General features: G+C 51.5%; 1 protein-coding gene across 4 annotated transcripts; it reads right to left on the bottom strand.

Moving 5' to 3' along the window:
• Positions 1 to 1,610: 1,610 nt before the first annotated feature.
• On the bottom strand, positions 1,611 to 14,077 carry IL10RA (interleukin 10 receptor subunit alpha). 4 transcript variants are annotated; one of them, XM_082683599.1, is made up of 7 exons: positions 13,736 to 14,077; positions 11,597 to 11,717; positions 10,847 to 11,031; positions 9,781 to 9,950; positions 8,990 to 9,140; positions 7,541 to 7,662; positions 1,611 to 4,298 (listed from the first exon to the last, which is right to left on the bottom strand). In XM_082683599.1, the coding sequence occupies exons 1-7, from the start codon at positions 13,800 to 13,802 to the stop codon at positions 3,390 to 3,392; spliced, it is 1,725 nt and encodes a 574-aa protein (XP_082539725.1). In that variant the 5' UTR covers positions 13,803 to 14,077; the 3' UTR covers positions 1,611 to 3,389. The 4 variants fall into 4 exon arrangements, with proteins under 4 accessions (XP_082539725.1, XP_082539727.1, XP_082539726.1 ...); XM_082683601.1 differs by having other exon boundaries at positions 9,799 to 9,950; XM_082683600.1 differs by having other exon boundaries at positions 11,597 to 11,711; positions 13,736 to 14,034.
• Between the last annotated feature and the right edge of the window lie 7,672 nt (positions 14,078 to 21,749).

Genomic DNA, 21,749 nt, shown 5'->3' with positions numbered 1-21,749 from the left:
ATATGCATTTAATTTCAAATTGTGGATGTGTTTTCCAAGTAACCTTGAAACCCACAAGCACTACAGGAAATGGATGAGTCACACCTCCCACTACCTGGTGTCCTCTGGGTTGGGGCTACATAGAGTCGGCCCTCACTGCCTGAGCCTGCCTCTCACGGCCACCAGCTTGCTGTCCCAGGTGGCCACAGCCCACAGCGCCCGTCTCTGTCATCCCCACGTGGGGCTGTGAGAGCTCCCATCCAACAGGGCAGTGTGTGCCATGGGGTGTGTCTCCCCACCCCACCACTGTGTGTATTCTGGGATGGTATGTTGTGTACCTCCCAGGGGGTTGGGGTGGGGGTAGAGATCTTCGGGGAAGACAAGGCAGGCTCTTTGATACAGCTATTTAGAAAGCCAGGAAAACACAGTTCAATAGAAATTTCCTCTTCAGTCAGCGTTGTCCATTTCCCCTCTCCTTACTAAGAGGAAGTTCCGTTAGCTCATAGAAACCCAGAATCACACATTCCTCAGCCTGGAAAAGCCCTCGAAGGAGCTTACTCAGTTTAAGAACAAATGGCCTTCTGTGAGGGTCTTGAATCCAATTCTGGAGAAGCCTATGAGTGTCTCAGCGCCAGCTGCAGGAAGGACTCCGTTTCCCCCATAAGCATCGGCTGGGCTGGGCAGGAGACCCAGTGGGAACTCCTGTTCATGCTTCCCGAGGAAAGCTGGCAAGGCCTGCAGCAGAGCCCACATCCTTGGACTTGGTTCTTCCAGCTGCTCTGCGCTTGGTCTCTTCCTGCCCAACTGGTTGCTGATTCCTCTTATTCTCTCCATCTTCGTATTCACCTCTCTGTTGCTCTCCATCCAACATGCCTCATGGGCCTCTTCCTGGGGGCAGAGGCCATCTGCCACACCCGATGCCAGGAGACCCTAAAGCTCTTACCAACAGGACAGGGCAGGAGGCCTCCATGGCAAACGTCTGAGCATTTCCAAATGGTGTGGTATTAGCCAAGATCTCTGGTAATGCCAGGATTGGCACTTCCCAGAACTGTATCTCCTCAGCGCAAGACGGCAAGAAGTGCTGTCAGAGGTGACACAGAGGAACAGGGGTGAGGTGTCCCCATTCACCTCCTTGAGGATCCAGGATGGGACAAAGGGCAAAGTGCATTGGAGACTCTGGCTGGGGCCCTGAGTGTGCTTCATTCAGAAGGCTGAGCTTGGGGAGAGACTCAAACCCACGTGTGGCTTTTCGTGGAAGGAGCAGGCTTTCTCTCAGAAGCAAATGCAGATGGCTTCCGCACTTATGAGAAGCACCCCGTGACACCCCTCCACGTCGAGGGGAGCAGGTGGTGAGGCTCCAGGCAGGTCTGATCTCTTTTCCAACAGGTCAGATGCCACACTCAAAACACTATGTTCTGCATTTACTTTTCAACCTTCAGAAAGAAACTTCCAGTCCCTTCCATACTTCAGGTTAGTGTGAGGACGCCTACCTGTGTCATTCTGACTGGAGCTGAGTCTTTGCTGCTGCTAAAGCGACATGACACATCTAACTCGTTATCAACCCCAGTTATCAACAATTTGAGGCTTCCACCAGCCACCGTGTCATCAGAAAGTTGACTGGTTTCACAGGATTCCTGAGGTCCTGACAATTTATTGAAGTAAAAAACATACATGGCTGATTTACAGAGCCTGTCATGCAAGGCACATTCACACCCACCACCTTGGTGACCCCGCACCCGTGTCCATTGCACACATCAGGTGTGGCTTTCTAGTTTTACAGATAAAGAAACTGAGGCCCTTCAGTTTACAGATGAGGAGACGCTGGAAACCATGGAGTCAGAACAAGAACCTCCAGGTTCTTGATATACCCAGAATCCTTGCACTGGACCATGCTGCTGCTTCAATAAATACGTGAACAAAATAAATAAATAAACCTTTCAAGAGAACCCTGAGGAACTCTCCCTCCAGCTCAAGTTTCGAGAGGGAGTTCAGGTATCAGAGGGGCACCTCAGAGCCTCCGGGTATGATGTGGTGGGGGAGTCGGGGGTGCGTCTTGGTGGATTCTCTGAGCTAGTGTCCCTTCTCAGAATGCCACAGAAAAGTGCAGGGCTGAGGGGTGACCCGGGTTGGGGGGGGGGCAGGCAAACCCCAGGCCTGTCATTCGCTCCCCACCAAGCTTTCTTGCCCAGGCACTGTAAACTGGCTTTGAAGGTAGAACCCAACCTGGACTGTGGGGAGGCAGAGCCCATACCTGTCCCCTTCACGGGCCCAGGGCCAGCTGGTCCTCTTAGCGTGGACTTCTGCTAAATCTGTTAACCCCCAGCATGTGAACAAAGCCGTTGTGTGCACATACGGGTTCTGCAGTCCACTTCCTCCCAGCCCGGGGTCACACCAGGCTGGATTCGTCAGGCCTGACGCCAGCTTGGTTACCATCCAGCATGGAGGGCCCACTGGACACTGAGTCATTATTCCACATGCGTTATCAGAGGTTAAGAGGGCCTCTGAGAAGTGGCTGGCCCATGCTACACAGCTGGATGCTGAAAGAGCAGGGGTCGGAGCCCAGTGCTGTGTCCTGTGGGTCTGTAGCTCAATGCTAGCAGTAAACGCAAGCACAGGTCCCAACCCTGACCCTCTGGGCCAGGCGAGCTGGTGCCCACACCAAGACCACCTGAAGGGCTGAGTTTTGCCCAATACAAAGAGCCATGATTTCTCTGGTACCGTCAGCAGGATGGTGGCGGCATTAGGGTGAAGGGAGTAAGTGGCTTGGCCTTGGGGGCTTCATCCCCTCCTCCCCGGTGGCTCCATAATTGGGGCTGGCCGACTGACTGACCCACCGGACACATCCTAAGATCTTCCATGACAAGCCCCCTGCCTGGGGGGGCTGCCAGCCGGGAAGCTTCTCCATGTGATCATCCCAGGCTGACCAGCTCGGACCATCCAGAGATCAAACTTGGTCTGCTCCTTCTTTGTCCTCCTAGAAATGACCCCTGCAGGGAAGCGCCCACCATTCCAGCCCTGGCCCTTGGCTGTTCTGGAGGCGAGGCTTGAGTCCGAACTGACTTCAGCTTGGATCTCCCCACAGTTCCAGAAAACCCTATGACTCCCTTCAGCAAATACTCTGTCACAGCGCAGGAAGAGCACCAAGGAGTGGGGAGATTTCCGCCCTGCCCTTCCAGGCTCTGCCACAGTCTTTGGAGCCCTCCTGCAGCATGGGCCAGCGCCACCCCTACAGCCTGCAGGAGTTTAGCAAGAGACTCTCTCTCTGCCCTGGGCCCTTTAGCCAGCCCTACTGGGCCTGGCGAGCGCTGGTCCCCCCTACCCCGGGCTTGCAGAAGAGTGCCCACATTGGCCTCATGCATCTGCCCCTTGGGGGCCCTCAGCTGAAATCGAAAGCAGTCCCTTAGCCTGAGTCACTCACTGGAGTGGAGGCTGGAGATCAGTGGCAGGGTGACCAGGTTTGAGTCAAAGCTGCCCAGGAGACCGACTGGGGCTGCCACACTATCTGGATGGGCAAGATCATGGGCCAAGGTCCAGTCAGATGCTCCTAGGTCAGCACAGCTGGTCATGCCCAGGAGGGACCACTGCTCAGTTGGCTGGTCCCACTGTCCGGTTGAGGTCCCTGAGGGAGTGACAGTCATTCCTGGGTCCTGTTTCAAATAGCCCTTGGCCAGCACTGGTGGAGGCCAGCCTGCCTCGGCATCCAGGCATGTCCTAAGCCTGGGGCCAAGGCTGCCTGTCAAGGAGGACTCTTCCTCCAGGCAGCCTGTCTTGGCTGCTTTCTCCTCTGTGCATCTGGTCTGCTTCAGATAGCCCCTGAAAGCCACTGAGGCTGGGTCTTCTTCTCCAGGCCCCTCAGGCCCAACGGGATTGTTGGAGCCACCATGCCCACCCCCAGGCTGCCCCTCAGAGTTCTGGACTAGGCCAATGCCACTGTCATCTTGACTCTCGCTGCTGTCCCCCACCTGCCGCTCCCATCTGGGGCCAGTGCCAGGACTCAGGCTGGGCTCCTGCAAGCAGATCCCACTGTCTGTGCTGCTGCTGCTGCCGCTGCTGCTGCCCTCCAGCTCTGGGATCGCCCCCTTGCCTACGGTCCCTCCATCTTGGAGGTGGGAGGAAGGGAGGAGGAACTGGGGTTCTTCATTCTGCAGGGATGGCTTCCCACTGCCAAAGCCACTGTCCGTGCTGCCATGCAGTTCCGAGTTTTTCAGTTCTGGGGACACTTTGGGGAAGGCCTCCTCGTCCAGGGGATTGATGGTGTCCTGAGGCTCGGGGTAGGGAAGCCGGCTGATGAAGCTGGAGGGCTGGGGCTTCTCAAAGACCTGGACAGGAGAGAAGCAAGGGTTACCTGTGGGAACCCACTCCAGGGGCCAGGAGGCGGGCTTGAGAAGGTTCTGCTCTAACTGAGAGGCCCATGGAGCCACTTGCACTTTTTATTTCACTTCAGAATCTACCTTTCCTCCCAGTGTGATTTTCAGTCTGGCTCAGGCCTGTGTGCTTGCAGCTCAGGTGGAATGGCAAGCATAATGGGAGCTGGCCTGGGAACGGAGAATGTTCTCAGCCCCAGCAGCAGTCCTTTCCAAACCTGAGAGCAAGCCAGACTCCTCTAGATAGATTTAGAAGTGTGTTTCAAACTTTTTTTTTTTTTTTTTTTTGCTAGGATCCCAAATAAGAAATGTGTTACATAATAGCCCGTTTATAGATAACCCATAAACTGAAAGCAGTTTCACAAAATACTTCTCATTACTACCTGGGTACTGTGACTTACACTACTACTCTCTTTCTGTTATACTCCTGTTCTAGTCTATCCTACCCTGTCCTATCCCATCTCCTCCATTACCCTCACTTGTCCATTTCCTTTTTTAAAATGCTGGATGTGAGACACCAAATTAAGTTCTCCACCCACCAAGTTGTGACTTGCACAAAGATGGGGTGGCTGCCACACGGGGCAATGTAATGAGCACAGAATTAGCAGTGGGGAGGACCTGTTCCTCACAACCTGCCCGGAGCCCCAGGGAAAGTCACTTAATCCCTCTCCCCCTTGCTGTTCCATCTCAGCCACACTGGGGTTCTCTCTGCTCTGGAATGCCTCAGCTCAGTGCTCTCAGGGCCTTTGCACATGCTATGCCCTGTGGCAGGAACTCTTCTTTTGGCACTTTCTGGCTGCGTTGTCCTATCAGTTGAGTCTCAGCTCAGATGTTCCTCTCCAGAGAGGTCATCCTGATGATCCTGGCTAAAACAGTGCTCCGACATGCTCAACATTCACCTAGTTTACTTCTTCCTAGCACTTGGCTCCTGAAATTCTTTTAAAATTTATTTTTGGCCTCCCATCACAACCTGCTATCTAGCTACATTTCCCCCTCACACACAGCAGAATATAAGCTCTTGAAGGAAAGGAGATGTCTGGTTTTGTTGGCCACTCTGTTCCTGGAGCTTAAACTAAGCTGGCTCTCATAAGGTTTGTTGACTGACTTACTAACTCACTGGGACACACCTATCCTCATTCCCTTTGTAAGTTTGGACTCAAATGCAACTCTTATTGGTTGAGTTCCTATGAACATCACACAGGTTGATGATTAAGGATATCAGACTGCATGGTTCAATTCCCAGCTCTGTCTTGCATCAACTGTGTTGCCTTGGCTGAATTATTTTCCCTGTCTGTGCTTTAGTTCCTCACCTATAAAACAGAAATAGTGACGGTACCTGCCTCCTCATGTTGTAGTTAGAATAGTGCCTGGTGCAGAGAAAGCACTCGGTCAGTATTGGGTGAACTGAATTTAACTCTTCAATCTCTAAGGAGATATTCAAACCTCAGAGACATGAGATGACTCACACAAGGTCACAGCTGCAAAGAGCAAACCTGTAGTCCACTGTCCTGATCTGAATTCCCTGTCTGGCCAAAGATCAGATCCAAACAGCTCATGGCTGGGAATAAGCATATGAGTGTTAAAGTACTCTGTGCACTCGAAGTTGTTCATGAAGTTAGCAATGACGGCCAGTGCTAGATGAAGGCAGCTGGGCTGCGTTTGTCTTGAGGAGGAAAACATTTTCCAGGAGAGCTCACTTCTGTGATCCAAATGGCACAGAGGGACAAACACCCAGAGGCTGGTCTCCTTTGGCATTTTGTACCTGTGCCTCTTTCCCGGGCTTGCATTAGAAGTAATAGACTCCATGCTGGCTGCTCTACTGGGCTGTAAAAGAATCAGCTTCTTCCTGGACCACATCTGGCCTGTCCTTGGTGCTTACTTCAATGATCTCATCCTAGATGCTCTTCCAGCTGCCCAGCGAGGAATCCCTGCTCCAGTTGCCAGGACCACCCCTTTGCTTTCTCATCCCTCCCTGAGGGCAGGCCATGTACCGACTCCAGGCCTTGCATATAGAACAGACTCAGGGCGCTTTTAAGCTGATGCATGGCCCGGTGCATCCATGTCTGTGGATCCGAATCTCCCGGGAGCACAGAGAAGAGACAATGAATTACATACTTCAGTTAGGCACATTTTAATCCTGTAAGGCTGTAGGGGCTGCCTGTTCCCAGTCTCCTCATCCTACCACTCTGGATGGGCACTGGAGCTAGGAACATAGTCTTTGCTGCCTGGATAAAGACCCTAATTAGGCCTGCATTCCCACTTCTCAGAGTTCTTACTCAACATAATTCCAAAGGGTCTTTGTCTCCTTATTTTTCCTAGAAATCCTGGGAACCCTCGGAGGGGGGAGTGCCCTCCCAGCTGTGGCCTTTCCTGGGGCCCCCTGCCTCCCTGATGGAGCCGGTCCTTCCCAGCAGAGCCTGTGGCCCTCACAGTGATGCCCCCTGTGGGGATGAGGCGGCAGCCTTTGGGGCGACTTGAGTCCCAGTCGGGACAGGTGAAGGTTTGGAACTGCTGCTGCATGCTGCGAGCTGAATTCTGGGGGTTGGCTTAGTCCAAGTGCAGCAGCTGCAGGCACTGTGTGGCAAGAGGAAGTGCTCTGGGAGGGGAGTGGAGAGCCTGGCCACCTCCACGACCCCAGCTCCTAGGCAGTACCCCCCACTCCGCTTTCTGCCACTTGCAGCAGCCCAGGGCTGGACTTCCAGTCCTGTGTTCTTCCTCTTCTGGTGCGCAAATCCTCATCAGCTGGTAGGGGTGGGAAAGAATGGGCTCTTCCTGAGTTTTCCTGACTCTATGGCCCCCGTGTCTGTAATAATCGCTCCATGCCTCAGTTTCCTTCCTTGCAAAATGAAGCACACCATCTCCAGCAAAATGAGGCTAATTCCTGCCTCAGAGGTAGGAATGCAAAGGGGTGGGCCCATGGCCTGTAAATAATTACAAAATGACATGTAGGGGGTTGGGACTACTCAGTATGTGCCTTGTTGGGGGCCTCTTAGAAGGCAGTGTTCTTAGCACTGGGCTTTGCGTTTAAGCCTTCCCTCTGTCCCCATGGTCCTTGCTGAAGGGGCAAGGACCCTCCTGTACTGTCAGGGCTGAGGGAAGGGATTATCTGGGAGGGAGCCCCCCTGTCTGCTGGACTCCTGACATGGCTAGGAGGGATTGGCTAGGAGGGATGGGCCTGCGGCCGCCGCGAGACTCACCAGGACGGTGGGCAGCTTCCTCCGGCGCCGCACGTACAGATGGAGGGCTAGGCAGTAGGCCAGGGTTCCGCACAGCAGCGGGACGAAGGTGAAGAAGATGCTGAGGTTGGTCGCGGTGAAATCTGCAGGCCCAGAGGGATGTGTTTGTGGCCTGGCTCCTGGGAGTCCATGACTACTCTCAGGAGCCACTCGTCCATGGCCCAGGTGATCTCTCCTAGGCCACAACCAGATGCTTCTGGATCCTTGGAAATCCCTGGACTTCCAAGCTCTGTTCTGAAGGGATTTCCTCACTAGACACACTGTGCTTCTAGCCCCGCACACGGTTCACACCACAGCATGTGGAATGGGTTGGGGCGGGGGCGGGATGGTACAGCAGGTAAGAGCGGAGGCCTGATTCCAATTCCAGCTCCACCACTGACTCAGCCTCTCTGAGCCTCAGTTTTCCCATCTCTAAAATGGGAACGGTAATAGTGCCTACCACACAATAGTGAAGTACACAGCACTGATCATCCATCACCTTGCTTAACTTATGTCACCTGATCCCTATAACAACCTTAGGAAGTGAATACTGTTATCATCCCCATACAGAATAGGATCTGGGACCCAGAGAGTTTAAGTCACTTATCCAAGGTCACTTACCACGTAAGTGGTAAAGATGAGATCTGAAGTCAGACCTAGACACAAAACTTTTTCTTCTACCAGTGAGTGAATGTTAAAAAAGTTCTTAAGGCTGCCTGACACAGGGATGATGCCTTAACTCCACTTATGTGAGAGTGAGGCTAAATGACAATGAACTTGTGTGAGTTTTCTTCGTGACTTGAAATGCATGGTAGAAATATAGGGAGTCACTCTGGTCTTTGCTGGACCTTGCCCACACTGGCCTGGCATGACTGGTCGGGCATGTGCTTCCTTGAGTTGCTATTTACAGCTTCCTCCCCAGCCAGACTGTAAGATCTTCAGGAACAGGACCATGGCTTTCACACCCCAGGTCCTCTCCCCTCCTCTGTCCCTCCCCCTCCCCTGTCTCAGCACCTGTGGAGAGCCTGGCTTTAGCACCTCTGGCAGGGTTCAGCTCAGTTCCAGTGATTAGGGGGGATAAGAAGAAGGCTATCTGTGCCCAGCCTCAAGAAAGGACAGCAGAGGGATGTGACAAACAGGAACTACTACAGCTGACAGAGCAGGTCTAGACATGAGGGGGGTTCTTGGGAAGCACACCATCTCCAGCAGAATCAGGAGACCTGGCTCTGCTGCCATGCTCTAGAAAGTTGTTTGGACCCATGGAGCCTCAGTTCTCACATCTCTGAAATGGGGACAGTAGGCGCTTTCTCATAGGTTGTGCAGGAGAGTGCCCCTGGCATGGGTGGCCCTCAACTGATGCTTTTAAGATCATTTGAGGCCCTTTCTGCCTCCCCTCCCTGCCCCAGAGAGCAGCCCCGACCAGAGACTCACACTGCCGGGTGAGCACGATGCACTCCTCCTTGGACCATAGTCCCTTGTTCAGTCGGGAGCTCAGAGATGGCTTCACCTTGACACAGAACTCTCCCAGTTCTCCAGGAGGTAAGAAGCTGAAGTTTTCATGTTTCACCTTCACCTCTGTGAACTGAAACAAAAACAACATAGCAATAAACAAAATACCCTTGATTCATGGGCCATGGTAGCTGAGAGCAGGGGATCTGTCAGAGATGCTCCAGGACACCCCCTTCAGTGTCCTTTCCCTGAAATGACCAACCTGCTCTTCTCAACACAGCTCAGGATCTCTGATTAACATGACTGAGTTTGTACCAAAAGAGAAAAGGACCATTTCATAGATGCCAAGGACCTTCCTAGAAGGGGCTGGAATCAGATGGTGGGAAGAGGATGATTCTGGCAGATTCCAGATCCCCTACTTAGGGGGGGTGTCCGTGGCAATTATGTAAACTCTTGGCACCTCATTTCCCCATTTATAAAATGGAATAAAATATCCACCTGTGAGGGGATCAGGAATAATAGCTATTAAATGTCGTGTGGTGCCTGATACTCATGGGCAATGTTTTCCCTGCTGCCTATGCAAGAGCTTAGGTGTGAAGGGTGAGGTCATCTCAGCATACCCCCCCCCCCCGCCCCATGCTTTCCCTCCCTACTCTGCCAGCCAAGTTCCCCAGGGGTGCACAAAAGGTGCTGCCAGCCCCGGTGACAGGGAGACCCAGGGAGTCCACTGCATTACAAATACAGCTATCCTGTGGCCCTAGGGAGGCCTGTACCGTATAGTTCCCCGGCACTTTGCGGATCTGAATCTCATATTCGCGGAAGTGTGGGAAGATGCTTTCATAGGTGTCGTCCGCAGGGGCTGTCCTAGGCCTGGGGGGCTGGATCTTCCCGAGGATGACACCGTTGTGCACCTCTAGCTTCACACTGCCAACCGTCAGAGTCACTGGTGGGGAAGCAAAATGATGAGGCCTGCAAGCTGGGGAGGGCCGGGGTGTCCCACCCATGCCTGGCCTCTAGAGTCAGGCTTTACCGACCGTAAAACCTGGGCCACCATTTTCCAGCCTGGCAGCACATAAGGACTCCCTGGGGAGAACCTTATAAATATAGATGCCCTGGGTCCATTCAAGACATAGTGAACTTGAATTTTTGAAGCTGGGCCCTGGATACATTGATTTTGAAACACATTCCTTAGGTAATGTTTCTGTAGCCAGCTGGCACTGGCCTGTGGGCAGGCGCTTGGGAACCAAAGACCTTGAAAACCATTGGTTGTGACTCTGAATTTTGCAGAGTGGGCTCTCCACACACACATATAGAACATGGTCAATTCCAATTTGTAAAATGGAAAAATCCCATCAAGTCTAGGGCTAACCCTTTTCTCTTATGTCTGCTGAGAGAGACCCCCAAACCTTCTTTAGTAACATCCCCCTGCTTCAAAGCCTCCCAACCTGATTCCTGGGAGTTCGGCCTTAAGGGACTGAGGACTGGATCCAGTTCTGTCCACTGTTTGCTGCCTTGTGCTGAGTGCTTAGGGATTCACTTCCTCTTCCAGAACCCTGCAAGTATACAGGTCTGGCCTTTGTGACTCAGCTCCTCCAATTCACCCCAAGACTTCTCTTCTGTAGGATAAACAACTCCAGTTCCTTTTAAATCTTGAACCACTTGGCTATTTTCATCTAAATCTTCTCAAAAGTCCTGACTAGTCATTTGGGCAAACTAGGTCCTTGGCCGGGAAGCCTGGCTGGATGGTGAGCTACGGGAACAGAGCCACATTCTAGATCAGAGTTTCTGGCAGGAAGGAGCCCCCAAAGCCATCTTCTAGGTGCATGGGAGGAAAAGCACCTTCATCCACAGAGAAGCGGGTGTTGGTGTAGGTCCAGTTGGAGTACTGGTTTCCATCCACTGTGCGGACTTTGGCTCGGTAGCCATTGTTGTGGTACAGGTCCAGGGTCACCATAGTGAGGTCACAAAACGACACTTGGGTCTGGCTACAGCTGGGGATGGACTTCCAGAGTTCTTGCCCGTACCTGGGGAGAGACGAGGCAGGGCACTGGTAGAGAAAGTTGTGTTCATACCTACCTCTTTTAAGAGGAAAGCAAGGGGCCCAGGGAGTGAGCTCCTATGAAGTATTTTCTCTGGTCCTGGGCATCTGCAAGAGGATCTCTCTTGGTTCTGGGACCTCGTACCAACTTCTCTTAGACTGGAATATCTAACATCTCCCAACTCCTCCAGGAAGACCTCCTACCCACTGCAGTACAGCCTGATTTTTCAGGCTTTCTCCCAATTACATTTGCAGTCCCTTAGGGTTTCCTTGTTTTCCAATTATATTATGGATGCAATTCCTATTTTTTCCATCAAATGGGAAAAACTTGAGGGTAAAAGAAATACTTTTGCTTTCTTATGCCAGAGTTCTCAGCACACTGCTCAACACATACATCAGTCCTTGTCAACCGATGGATATATGCCAGGATCCTTCCTAGTGTCACTTCATTAACGAGACAGATATGTCTTCCCATGCTAGGGAAGTGGAAGGGGATGGGTGCGTCCCCCCGCACCCACCTCCCTCCTTTCTCCATCCTCCCCTTTCTGTACCTCAGAAGTTCTACTTCATAGTAGGTGCTGTTTGACGGTTTCGGGATGGGAGTCCAGTGGAGGACATGGGAGAAAAATTCTGCTTCAAACCACACAGATGGCGGCCTAGGCAGTTCTGTCCCTGGCGAGAAAAGTGTCAGTATCAGAGCTTGCAGAGCCTACCCCCAGCGATGACAATGACAATGGTGATGGTGGCCATCATACTACCAGCTTCCATTTATTGACTACTTTACTCTGGGCTCTCTACTAAGTACTTTACATATGTTATTTCAGTTAATTCTCACAACCAGCCCTACAAGATAGGCAGTTATGACCCCAGCTTTACTGGAGAAGAAATGGAGGCTCAAAAAGCTTGAGTGAGTTGCCCAAGGCCAGTGGAGCTAATAAGGGGCAGGGTGAATCCACATGTGTCTGATTGCAGAGCTAGTGTTGTATCCATAGATCGCTGTCTGTGATCAGAAGCAGAGGTGGTGGCTAAGAAGAGCCAAGCTGAGTCTGATGTATCTCCAGAGAGAAGGCATGGGCTGAGGTATGTCTGTCTACTATGAGTCTCATCTCAGATGAGCTAGTCCCTGTGGTTGTTCCAGCCTCATCTCAAGGCTGGCCCCCATCCCCAGCCTTGGTCGCCACCCTGACCGCAGCCCTGGCTCCAGCCCAGGGCCTCCTCTTTGGAGTTCTTGGGGATACACAGATATCCTGCTTGTTGGCATCTGCCTGTTTCTCTTCACAGATGTCTTGGGCAACCCCAAGCTGAATGCTTACTCCATTCCCCTTTATCTAGAAGTGCTATAGGCTGAGTGAGGACAGACAGAATGAAGCAGGTCTGATTCTAGACTGTGCTGATCACATTTCCACACAGAGTCAGCACCCTTGGCTCTGTGGTAAGATACTAAATACCACTGTCTAACTCCATCTCCTGCCCCCCTCCCCGGCCCCCTATTCACCATGGGGCACCCCAACTTCAGGAGCCTCTAACATCTGCTAGTGTGACTTGGGCAAATTACTTAACCTCGCCGAACCTCTCATTTCTAAGAATGTAATAAATACACCTACTCTAAGAGTCTTGCCAATCAAGTGCAATGAGGTAGGTCAAGGCCATTAGCCAGTCTGTTACTCTTGTTTCCTCCATCCCTTCATATCTCTTTATCTGCCAGCCTCTCTCTCAGGCTTCCTTTGTTCTCTAACTTCTCACCATCTCTCTAGTAACAGCTTCTTCTAGAATTATCATTCACACTTAGAAAGTACATCTCCCCTGTCCCTTGCTTTCTTTCTTAAAGTATCTTTGATCCTTAAGGCTGTGTTTCAATTTCAAAACGTTAGATGGAAAGTGAGAAATGCACCAGGACTTTGCGGTGTTGGGGCTGCATATTGCCGACTCAGCTCTCGATCATGTGAATGGCTGACTGCAGGTTTTACTTTGTATTTTGGTGTAGACACAGTTTCAATCCCTGTTCTCCCTGGCGCCGCTCTCCGTGCCTCGGCCTCCCTGCCCCAGCATTGCCTTTCCAGGCTTACTCTTCTTCCTTGCAGAAACTTTCCAGGAGAGCTGCCTGGGTTGGAAGACTGAGCTAAGGGGGAGGAGGAGGGAGGAGGAGGCAGGTGGCAGTGGGAGTACATCTGGGGCTAAAGAAGGAGCAGGGATGATCGATTGGATGGAGCAACAGGTGATAGTAGGGGGCAAGACCTGGGATGAGAGGGGATGGTGTAGGAAAGAAATAGATTAAGTGGAGGGCTAGGGAAAGATGGAGTCAGTTGGGGGATCAAAGTCATTCCCCAGAGGGGAAAGCATTCTTACCAGTTGAACTACTACAACAACAAAAGGCCAGGACTAAGTTTCTGACTCGCTTGGAGATGGATGGAAGATAAACTGGGGGCGCGTGGGTGGGTGTCACTGAACTTCTCTATCCAACTCCCGCCCCACCAATTTCTTGCTCTTCCACTTCCACATTGGGGAGCCTAAGACTCAGGCTTGAGGGGACCGGGGAGCTTCTGATAGACAACGGACCCCCTCCCCGCTCTCCGAAGGGACAGCCAGACGGGGTTCTCCGCGGAACGCACAACTTTAACGTAGGGGCGACGCAGAGCCGGAGTGGGGTGTGGACGCGCCCCCAGCCCCGCCGTGCTGGCCGCGATCCTTACCGTGCGCGCAGGAGCCGAGGCACAGGCTGAGAAGCACCGCCAGCAGCACTACCAGGTGCGGCAGCATCCTGGGCACGCCGCATCCTCCGGGGCCTGAGTCGAAGCCGGAGCAGGACCCAGGCTGCCCGCCTCCGGCCGCCTCTCCGCGGCTCTGCCTCTGAAAGCTGGGACTTGCCTGCAGTCCCGCCTACGCCCCACGAGGCTGACGTCAGAGGGGCGGGGCCCCGGAACGCCTCGCTCGCGAGGCTGAGCGTCCGGTTGCGGGTCGGGGCCGGGTTCCCACCGCGGAGCGCTGGCCACCTCCGGGGATGGGGAGGATGCAGGGGCTGCGGTGCAGTGGTGGGGGCGGGGGGAGAACACCCAGCTGCCCCGGGCCTGGGGCGGGGCTCTGATCAGCGCTTCTCTCCCGGTTTCCAAGCCCCGCCCCCCCGCCCCCCGCCCCCCCCCCCGCCCCCCCACCCCGATCTAGTCAAAGAGGTCTGCGCTGCGCGGAAGGGCAGGCTGTCATGCAGAAGGTGGGGTGAGGGTGTCAGAGCTGATTTTGCCCGACGAATAGGGTTGGGATTGGAGCTGTGGCCAAAGACGGCCGCTTGCTCGAGTTGGGGAAGGAGATTGTCCCAGCCGCTCAGGAACATTGCTAGGACCCACGCGTGACTCTTGGTGTTGCCCTAATACCTGGTGTAGGGCTCTGAGCCAAACCAACGGTAGAATAGGCAGTCCCCTCCCTGACTGAATAGTTTTGGAGGGTGCCCACAATCTCCCTCAGCTCCTTTTGGTTTCCCTTGCTTGCCTGAAATCTCACGTTTAGAGTTTGTTTTGTTTGTTTGTGCCCCCCCCCCCCGTAAAAGCATTCTTAGAAAACCTGGTAGCCCAGCATCGGTTGGTTACTCACGCTTCGGTATCACTTGACTCATTGGAGATTTCACTCCAGGTACACCGAAGATGTGGGAGCTGGGGAGACAAGTTCTGTCCGCTTCACTTTGGTTGCACCGTGACACCTGCCTCAGAGTGTGTGCGAGCCTTGAGGAAGGGGTCCTATTCGGGTCTGAGGGTCTACTTTAGGAAGACGTCACTTTTTGATGATGAGTGAAGGTCAGGCATGCCCCAGCTGCATGGATAGTGGAGAGTGGTGTACCTCAGCCCACAGGATACAGGGTCATTTGGAGCCACCCTAAGGGGACAACTCTTGTTACCGCAGTCTCAGCCCCCTGGGAGAAAGAGTTCCAGGGTTTTTAATGTGTGAGAATGTTTTTTGCACTCTCTGTTGCTCAGCTGAAAGATCAAGAGTGTGACCAATTGCTCAGAGGTATCCAGGCATGACCCAAGGGGTGGGGCTGCCTTTTGAGATGACTTCTCAGTTCCCACTGACCTTTTGAAGGAGGAGGACACTGTGCAGTTTCTTGCTGAACTTGCCTTTACACTTTCCTTTCCTTTTTTGTTGTTGAGTTATAATAGCTTAAAAGTCTTTCTCCATTGCCATTTTAAAGGAGGGTTTGATTTCTTAATTCACTCATATGACAAAGATTTTCTGTACACTCTGTTGGGGGCAGATACTGTGTTAAAGCTGAGGATACAATGGTGATCAGAACAAGGTCCCTTCCCCCAAGAAATTTACAATTTAGCTAGAGACAAAAAGTAAAGAGAGATTTTAGTATGCTGTGAGAAGTGTGCTGGGAAGGGAAGTACAGACAAGTATGGGTTCACAGGAAACAGGCACTCGACCCCAACTGGTAGAAGATAGAGAAGGCTTCTTGGAGGAGGTGACATATAAGCTGATAGTGAGGGATGAGTAGGAGGCAGCTGGGTGAAGAGCAGATAGGGAGGTGTTCCAGACAGAAGTATATACTTAGAGATGGGGGAACATGGCACTTTGAAGAACCTTGACAAGTGCATAAATTAGTCTTCCTCTTTTAAGATGAGAACGTCACCATGCCTGACATAGGTTAAGGTTTTGCTCAGGTAGAGCCCGAGTTTGAATATAGGCCATTCACATGTAGCTTGCTACATTCTACATTCTACTACATTCTAAATTCATACAAAGCCCTCAGAACAGGAATTATGTCCAACATACGATTTTACCATACTTTTTGTAAAAAACAAATTCATATATTTGCTTTGGTTTGTATTTAGTAATGTAGTCTCCACGTTCTAAAATGTCCACACTAAGGTTCTGTGATTTCTGGTATTCGTAACAACTGTATTTCCTCCTTCCCTTGCAGTTAGGTGAAATATATGACTGGGTTTTAACCAATGTAAAGTTGAATTGATGGGCTCCACTTCCTGGCCTGGCCTCTAGCTGTGTCTTTGCTATTCTGTGAGCTAGGTGGAGGGGGTCCAGTGGAGGACTCCAAGGGGATGGAAGGAGACTGGGTCCCCGAATTAACTCTTGGAGGGGAGCTGTTCAGTAAAGACACCCAATCTGTGTGAGCCTGTGATTTGAGAGAGGAGTGAACTCTTGTTGTATCAGGTTACTGAGATTTGGGAAGTTTTGTTATATCAGCTAGGTCTAGGTATCCTGATGCAAGCGTTGTCTCATTAAAAAAAAAAAAAAAAAGATTTTATTTATTTATTTATTTGTCAGAGAGAGAGAGAGAGAGCGAGTGCACACAAGCAGGGGGAGCAGCAGGCAGAGGGAGAGGCAGGCTCCCCACTGAGCAAGGAGCCTAATGCAGGACTCAATCCCAGGACCCTGGGATTATGACCCGAGCCCGGCACAGGCAGGCACTCAACTGACGGAGCCACCCAGGTTTCCCAACATTGAGGGTAATAAGGATTACCACCACCACGAGAGTGGCTTCATTACCAGCATTTTACAGATGGAGTAGTGAGGTCAGAGACCAAGTCGCTTGTCTGCCTTACTCAGCTGGTGAGTAACAGAGCTAAGATTAAAGTCCAGATCTCCAGCTCCAGAACTCCTGCCTTCACTACCCTATAAACAATGCCCTTTCCCATCTTGGAAGAGCTCTTGGAAAAGACAAATGTGTAGTGAATTGAGGGGGGGACGGTGGGGGAGAACAGCTCAGGGCTGAGTGTTGTGGGTGGAAGGAATATGGTGGACCCCAGGGAACTTGTGGGTGGAGCTGGTAGACAGCTTTGTCCCCATGGCCACACTGGGAAATTTTTAGGGCATATTTTGAGCTCTGGATAGTTGCATTGTCTCATTTTCGCTTTACTTCATCTTGGTCCTCAGGATGATCTTCTAAACAGGCATTGCTGGGCGGGGAGGAGGGGCGGGTAGGGTGGACATCTGGGAGGGTAGGAAGTCCATGCTCAATTGTGGTAACAGGCACACTTGTAGTTTCGGTCCCTGAACTGATGATTGGGGAAGTTCCAGGCCTTGTGATCGCTGTGTCAGAGCTACACATAACGGAGAAAGAGCCCTAGACGGAACCGACCCTGAGAAGGAGACAGAGAGAAGGAGACAACCTGAGGACACTTGGCAGTCATTGGATCAAGGAGAACTGTGGAAGGAAGCTGAGGGGGCCACCAGAGGTCATCCCCAGCTCCAGGAAGAACCTTCTGGCTGTTGACTACAGAACCTAATTAATGTCCACCTCCCTTCCTTGTCTGCCTGACCTAAAAGAGTTCAGAAGGGACAGAGCCCCCTTCTCGGAAGGACCCCTCTCATAGGTTTAGAGAGTGACGCAGATGGGAAGGGGGAGTTGTTTGAATTTCAGCTGGGTGGGTGATAGGCATCCCTGAAGGATTTGGGACAGGAGGGCAGCATGGCAGATTTGCATCCGAAATAGAAGAGGAAACTCAGCGCATAGAGGTGAGCAGCTGAGGTGAGATTTGCTAGTTAATGGCAGAATCAAAACCCTGGTCTCTAGAGTCACCTCTCTTTGCCTGACTTTTCATGGCAGCAAACTTGTGGCACTCTGAAGACTATGGGAGGGTGTCTTGCCCATCAGCCTAGAGGAAAGAGGAAGAAATTCTGATCTTCCCGGTGAGGAGCCTCCCCTGCTAATTCCCTTGAATCAGCAGAGTTGGAGCAGTAGGAATGTCCAAGGCTTTGCCCAAGATGAGGGACACGCACTTACTTTAATTCGACATGACTAAGAAGGTCCACCTAGGGCAGAGGGAGGCTCCCATTCAAAGACAAATCTTAATCACTGCTTGTGTTATAGAAACTGCCTGTCATCTCTTTTATTATAGGTAGTTTTTAAGTATTTGTTTTACTTGTTTTTCCTCCAAGTTTTTCTTTAAGTTCAAGTTAGTTAGCATACAGTGTAATATTAGTTTCAGGGTAGGATTCAGTGATTCATCCCTTCCCTGCAACACCCGCTGTGCCCCACCGGTGCTCTCCTTCACACGTCCCCCTGCCCACCGCCACTCTGGCAAACCTCAGTTTACAGTTTCGAGTATTTGAAGGCTGACCTCCACTGGCAGCCAGTGCTGGCTGGGAAGACCTACTCCAGGGGCTCAAAGTCCCAGCTGTCCGTTGTCACCTGAGACTGGGTTTCGGGTCTCAGGTTTCTTAGCTGTGAAATGAGGATGACACCTCTTCACAGAGCAGCCGATGGGAATAATGTAAGCAAGTGTTTGTTAAGTACCCTCGACTAAGCACCGTGGGGTGCAAAAATTAGTCACTGTCTTGTCAGGTTCATGGGCTTTCAGGGGATTTAAACTTGTCATAAATAACTCTTGACAGCATATTAGAAGGACCAGCTCAGATAGAAAGCGTTCCGTCAACTCCAACGTATAGTGCCTATGCAGGATATTGGTACCCTTGTTATTTATTTTTTTTAGATCAGGTGTCCTGTGCGTTCACTGCAGCCCAAGCACACCTTGACCAGCTCACAACCCCAAACCTGTTCCTTCTTGAGATTCTGATGCTCCCATAGAATCCTGGACTCGAGATTCTGATGCTCCCATAGAATCCTGGACTCCTTGCGTGGAGGTCAATTCACCCACCCTCCTGCTTCTGTCCCAGGAAACAGAGTTCGTGACAAGTCAGGAAACAGTAACTGGAGGTTAGCCGGAGAGACTGAGTGCTGAGTGTGCACGTGTGTCTTGCGGTCAGGGACACACGTGTGGGAGGGGGTCACAGAAGAGGGAAGCTCCATTCCTAGGGTGGAGTTGAAGTTCTTATAATTTATGAGAAAATGAAAGTCAGAGAGGAAAAACTCATTTTGACAACGGCAGATTCACACCTCACCCTCAGATTCATGCTGTGGCCATCTGACCTTTGAGGGCATAAGAACAAGCGAGCTCATGCTCTTTACACCTTCTTCCAAACTATATTTCGTAAGCCAACGGTGGGCAACTGATGCCGTGAGGTCCTGCTGGGCCCTTGGGCGTCCAGCTGCCAGCATCCTCCCTGCCTCCGCTACCCGGCCCTTTCGTCCCGCCCCAGCCCCAGCTGCCAGGTCGCCCAAGGAACCCACGTGGGAAATTTCCGGGACCCAAGAGGGGAAAACTGGCTTTTTGCCTGCAGTTCTTTTAGCCCTTGTGTATGGTGCAGTAATTTTTTAATGCCTCGTAGAACTTTGGTAAATCAATTTTTTAAAAAAAAATTTATTTATTTGACAGACAGAGATCACAAGTAGGCAGAGAGGCAGGCAGGGAGGGAGGAGGAAGCAGGCTCCCCGTGGTGCAGAGAGCCCGATGCGGGGCTCGATCCCAGGACCCTGGGATCATGACCCGAGCTGAAGGGAGAGGCTTTAACCCACTGAGCCACCCAGGCGCCCTGGTAAATCAATTTTTAACACATGAGAATCCTTTGATTAAGTAACAGATGTTCAGAAGTCGATACCATTTTTATTGACACTTCGATGGGCAGTATGGAGTTCCAAAGGGGAAACTCATGTTTACTGCTATAAATCTGTAGAAATTCTAAGCCTAATTTTAGAAAGCTGGAGTAAACAGATGCTCTGAGGTTCATGACAGTCTTATCAGTGGTCACTACTTGTGTCCACATTTATAAATTAGCAGAAGGGTTTCCATGCGAGTTCTGGATGGTTACCTACCCACTGGTCCCTGGGGATGCTCCCCGTCCAGCTGCCGAAGGAGATCCTTCTTCTGGCTCTTAATCTAGTAGCCTCTTTCTGTTACACCGTGTTCTTGAGCTCAGGACTTCATTCTTTCCCTTCTCCTCCCTGGGCCAATTCTGGATACCGCATATTAAAGCCAAAGTCAGGGGCGCCTGGGTGGCTCAGTCAGTTAAGCATCTGCCTTCAGCTTGGGTCATGATTCCAGGGTTCTGGGATTGAGCCCTACGTCGGGCTCCCTGCTCAGTGGGGGAACTGCTTCTCCCTCTTCTGCTCCCCCTGCTTGTGCTCTCTCTCTCTCTCTGTCAAATAAATATATGAAATCTTAAAAAAAAAAAAACAAAAACTTTAAATCCTAAGTCAGTAACTCAGCTCCGCTGATGTCCTACCCGGATGAGAGAGAGTCCATAATTACCACATCTTCCTCAAGGCCCTTTTTCCTCTTGGGTCAACAGCTCAAATATGCTAATATCCCTCGAGTACTGGCTATGTGTCAGCCACTGTGCTAAGTGTGTGGTACAAAGATGGAAAAGATACTGTCTCTGCCTTAGAAGATGTTCATCTGGAAGGGAAGGAGGAAAGGAAATCCAGCATTTGTGACTGTGTTGGGTAATATGCTGTTGCTACCTCATCTGATCCTAGTTGAGGTAGACTTTCCCATTTGACGGAGGAGGAAACCGAGTCTCAGAGAGGTTATATGATATTCCCAAGATTACCCAGCCAACAGTGTGGTCCCCTCTTCCTGAATGGGCTACACCATGTCCCTCCTCCTCTTCCCTTTCTCCCCCAGCCAGCCACAGGCAAAAAGAAGCAGGTAGGACAATTCCAGCTATATGAGCCCATTGGAGGGCTGCCAGGCAAAGGACTAGCATAGAGGCTGCTGGCAGGAGTCTGGGTGTGGCTGAGGCCCCTGGGAGAGACCCAGAACCCCAAGCAGCCGGGGTGGGGTCTGTGATGATTCTGTGGTGCCTCTTGGCTCTCTGGGTATGAAAATGAATAGGAATGGTAAGAAAGGCCCCAAGGGGTTCTGTGTTTGGCCCTGAGACCTGTGTAAGAAGGGCTCTGGGCTGAAGGCTTCCAAAGCAAAGGCTTTCTTCTCCAGGTCCCAGCTCCACTTCCCCCAGAGAAAGGCCCCCTGAGTATGTTTATCTTTTGGCAAATGGTTATTGACTGCCTGCCATGTACCAGGCTTAATTTTAGGCAAAGTAACCAAAACTCCTGCCACACAGAGGGTTCATGCTGCTGGGAGGAGATATGTGAATAAGTAATAAGTTAGATACGTATGTATACTGGTCGATGGTGATAAGTGCTACACAGAACAATTAAGTAGGAAAGGGAGGGAATGGAGTAACATGTTGCAATTTATTTTTTATTTAAAGATTGATTTACGGGGCGCCTGGGTGGCTCAGTGGGTTAAGCCATTGCCTTCGGCTCAGGTCATGATCCCGGGGTCCTGGGATCAAGTCCCGCATGGGGCTCTCTGCTCAGCAGGGGGCCTGCTTCCCTTCATCTCTCTCTGCCTGCCTCTCTGCCTGCTTGTGATCTCTCTCTGTCAAATAAATAAATAAAATCTTAAAAAAAAAATAAAGATTGATTTACTTATTTGAAAGAGAAAGAGCATGCACAGCAGGGGGAACAGCAGGCAGACGGAGAGGAAGAAGCAGGCTCACCACCGAGCAGGGATTCTAACATGGGGCTCGATCCCAGGATCCTGGGATCATGACCTGAGCCGAGGCAGACACTTAACTGACTGAGGCACTCACGTGTCCCAACGTGTTGCAATTTAAACAGGGGGATACAGGGAAGGCTTCACATGATAGGTTTGGCAGTTTAAACAAGGACCAGAAGGAGACGGGGAATGAGCCATGTGGATATGTGGATGAAGAGCATTCTGGGCAAAGGAACAGCAAGTGCAAAGGCCCTGAGGTGGGAGTGTACTTGGCATGTTTGGGATTGACAAGGCCAGTGTGGGGCTGGAGGCTGGTGAGTGAGGCTCACCTGGCTATAGGTTGGCTCTTCTGGGG

The sequence above is a fragment of the Mustela nivalis genome (genome assembly GCF_964662115.1).
Source record: "Mustela nivalis genome assembly, chromosome: 9".
Lineage (NCBI taxonomy): Eukaryota > Metazoa > Chordata > Mammalia > Carnivora > Mustelidae > Mustela > Mustela nivalis.
This window is presented reverse-complemented; position numbering and strand designations above follow the sequence as displayed.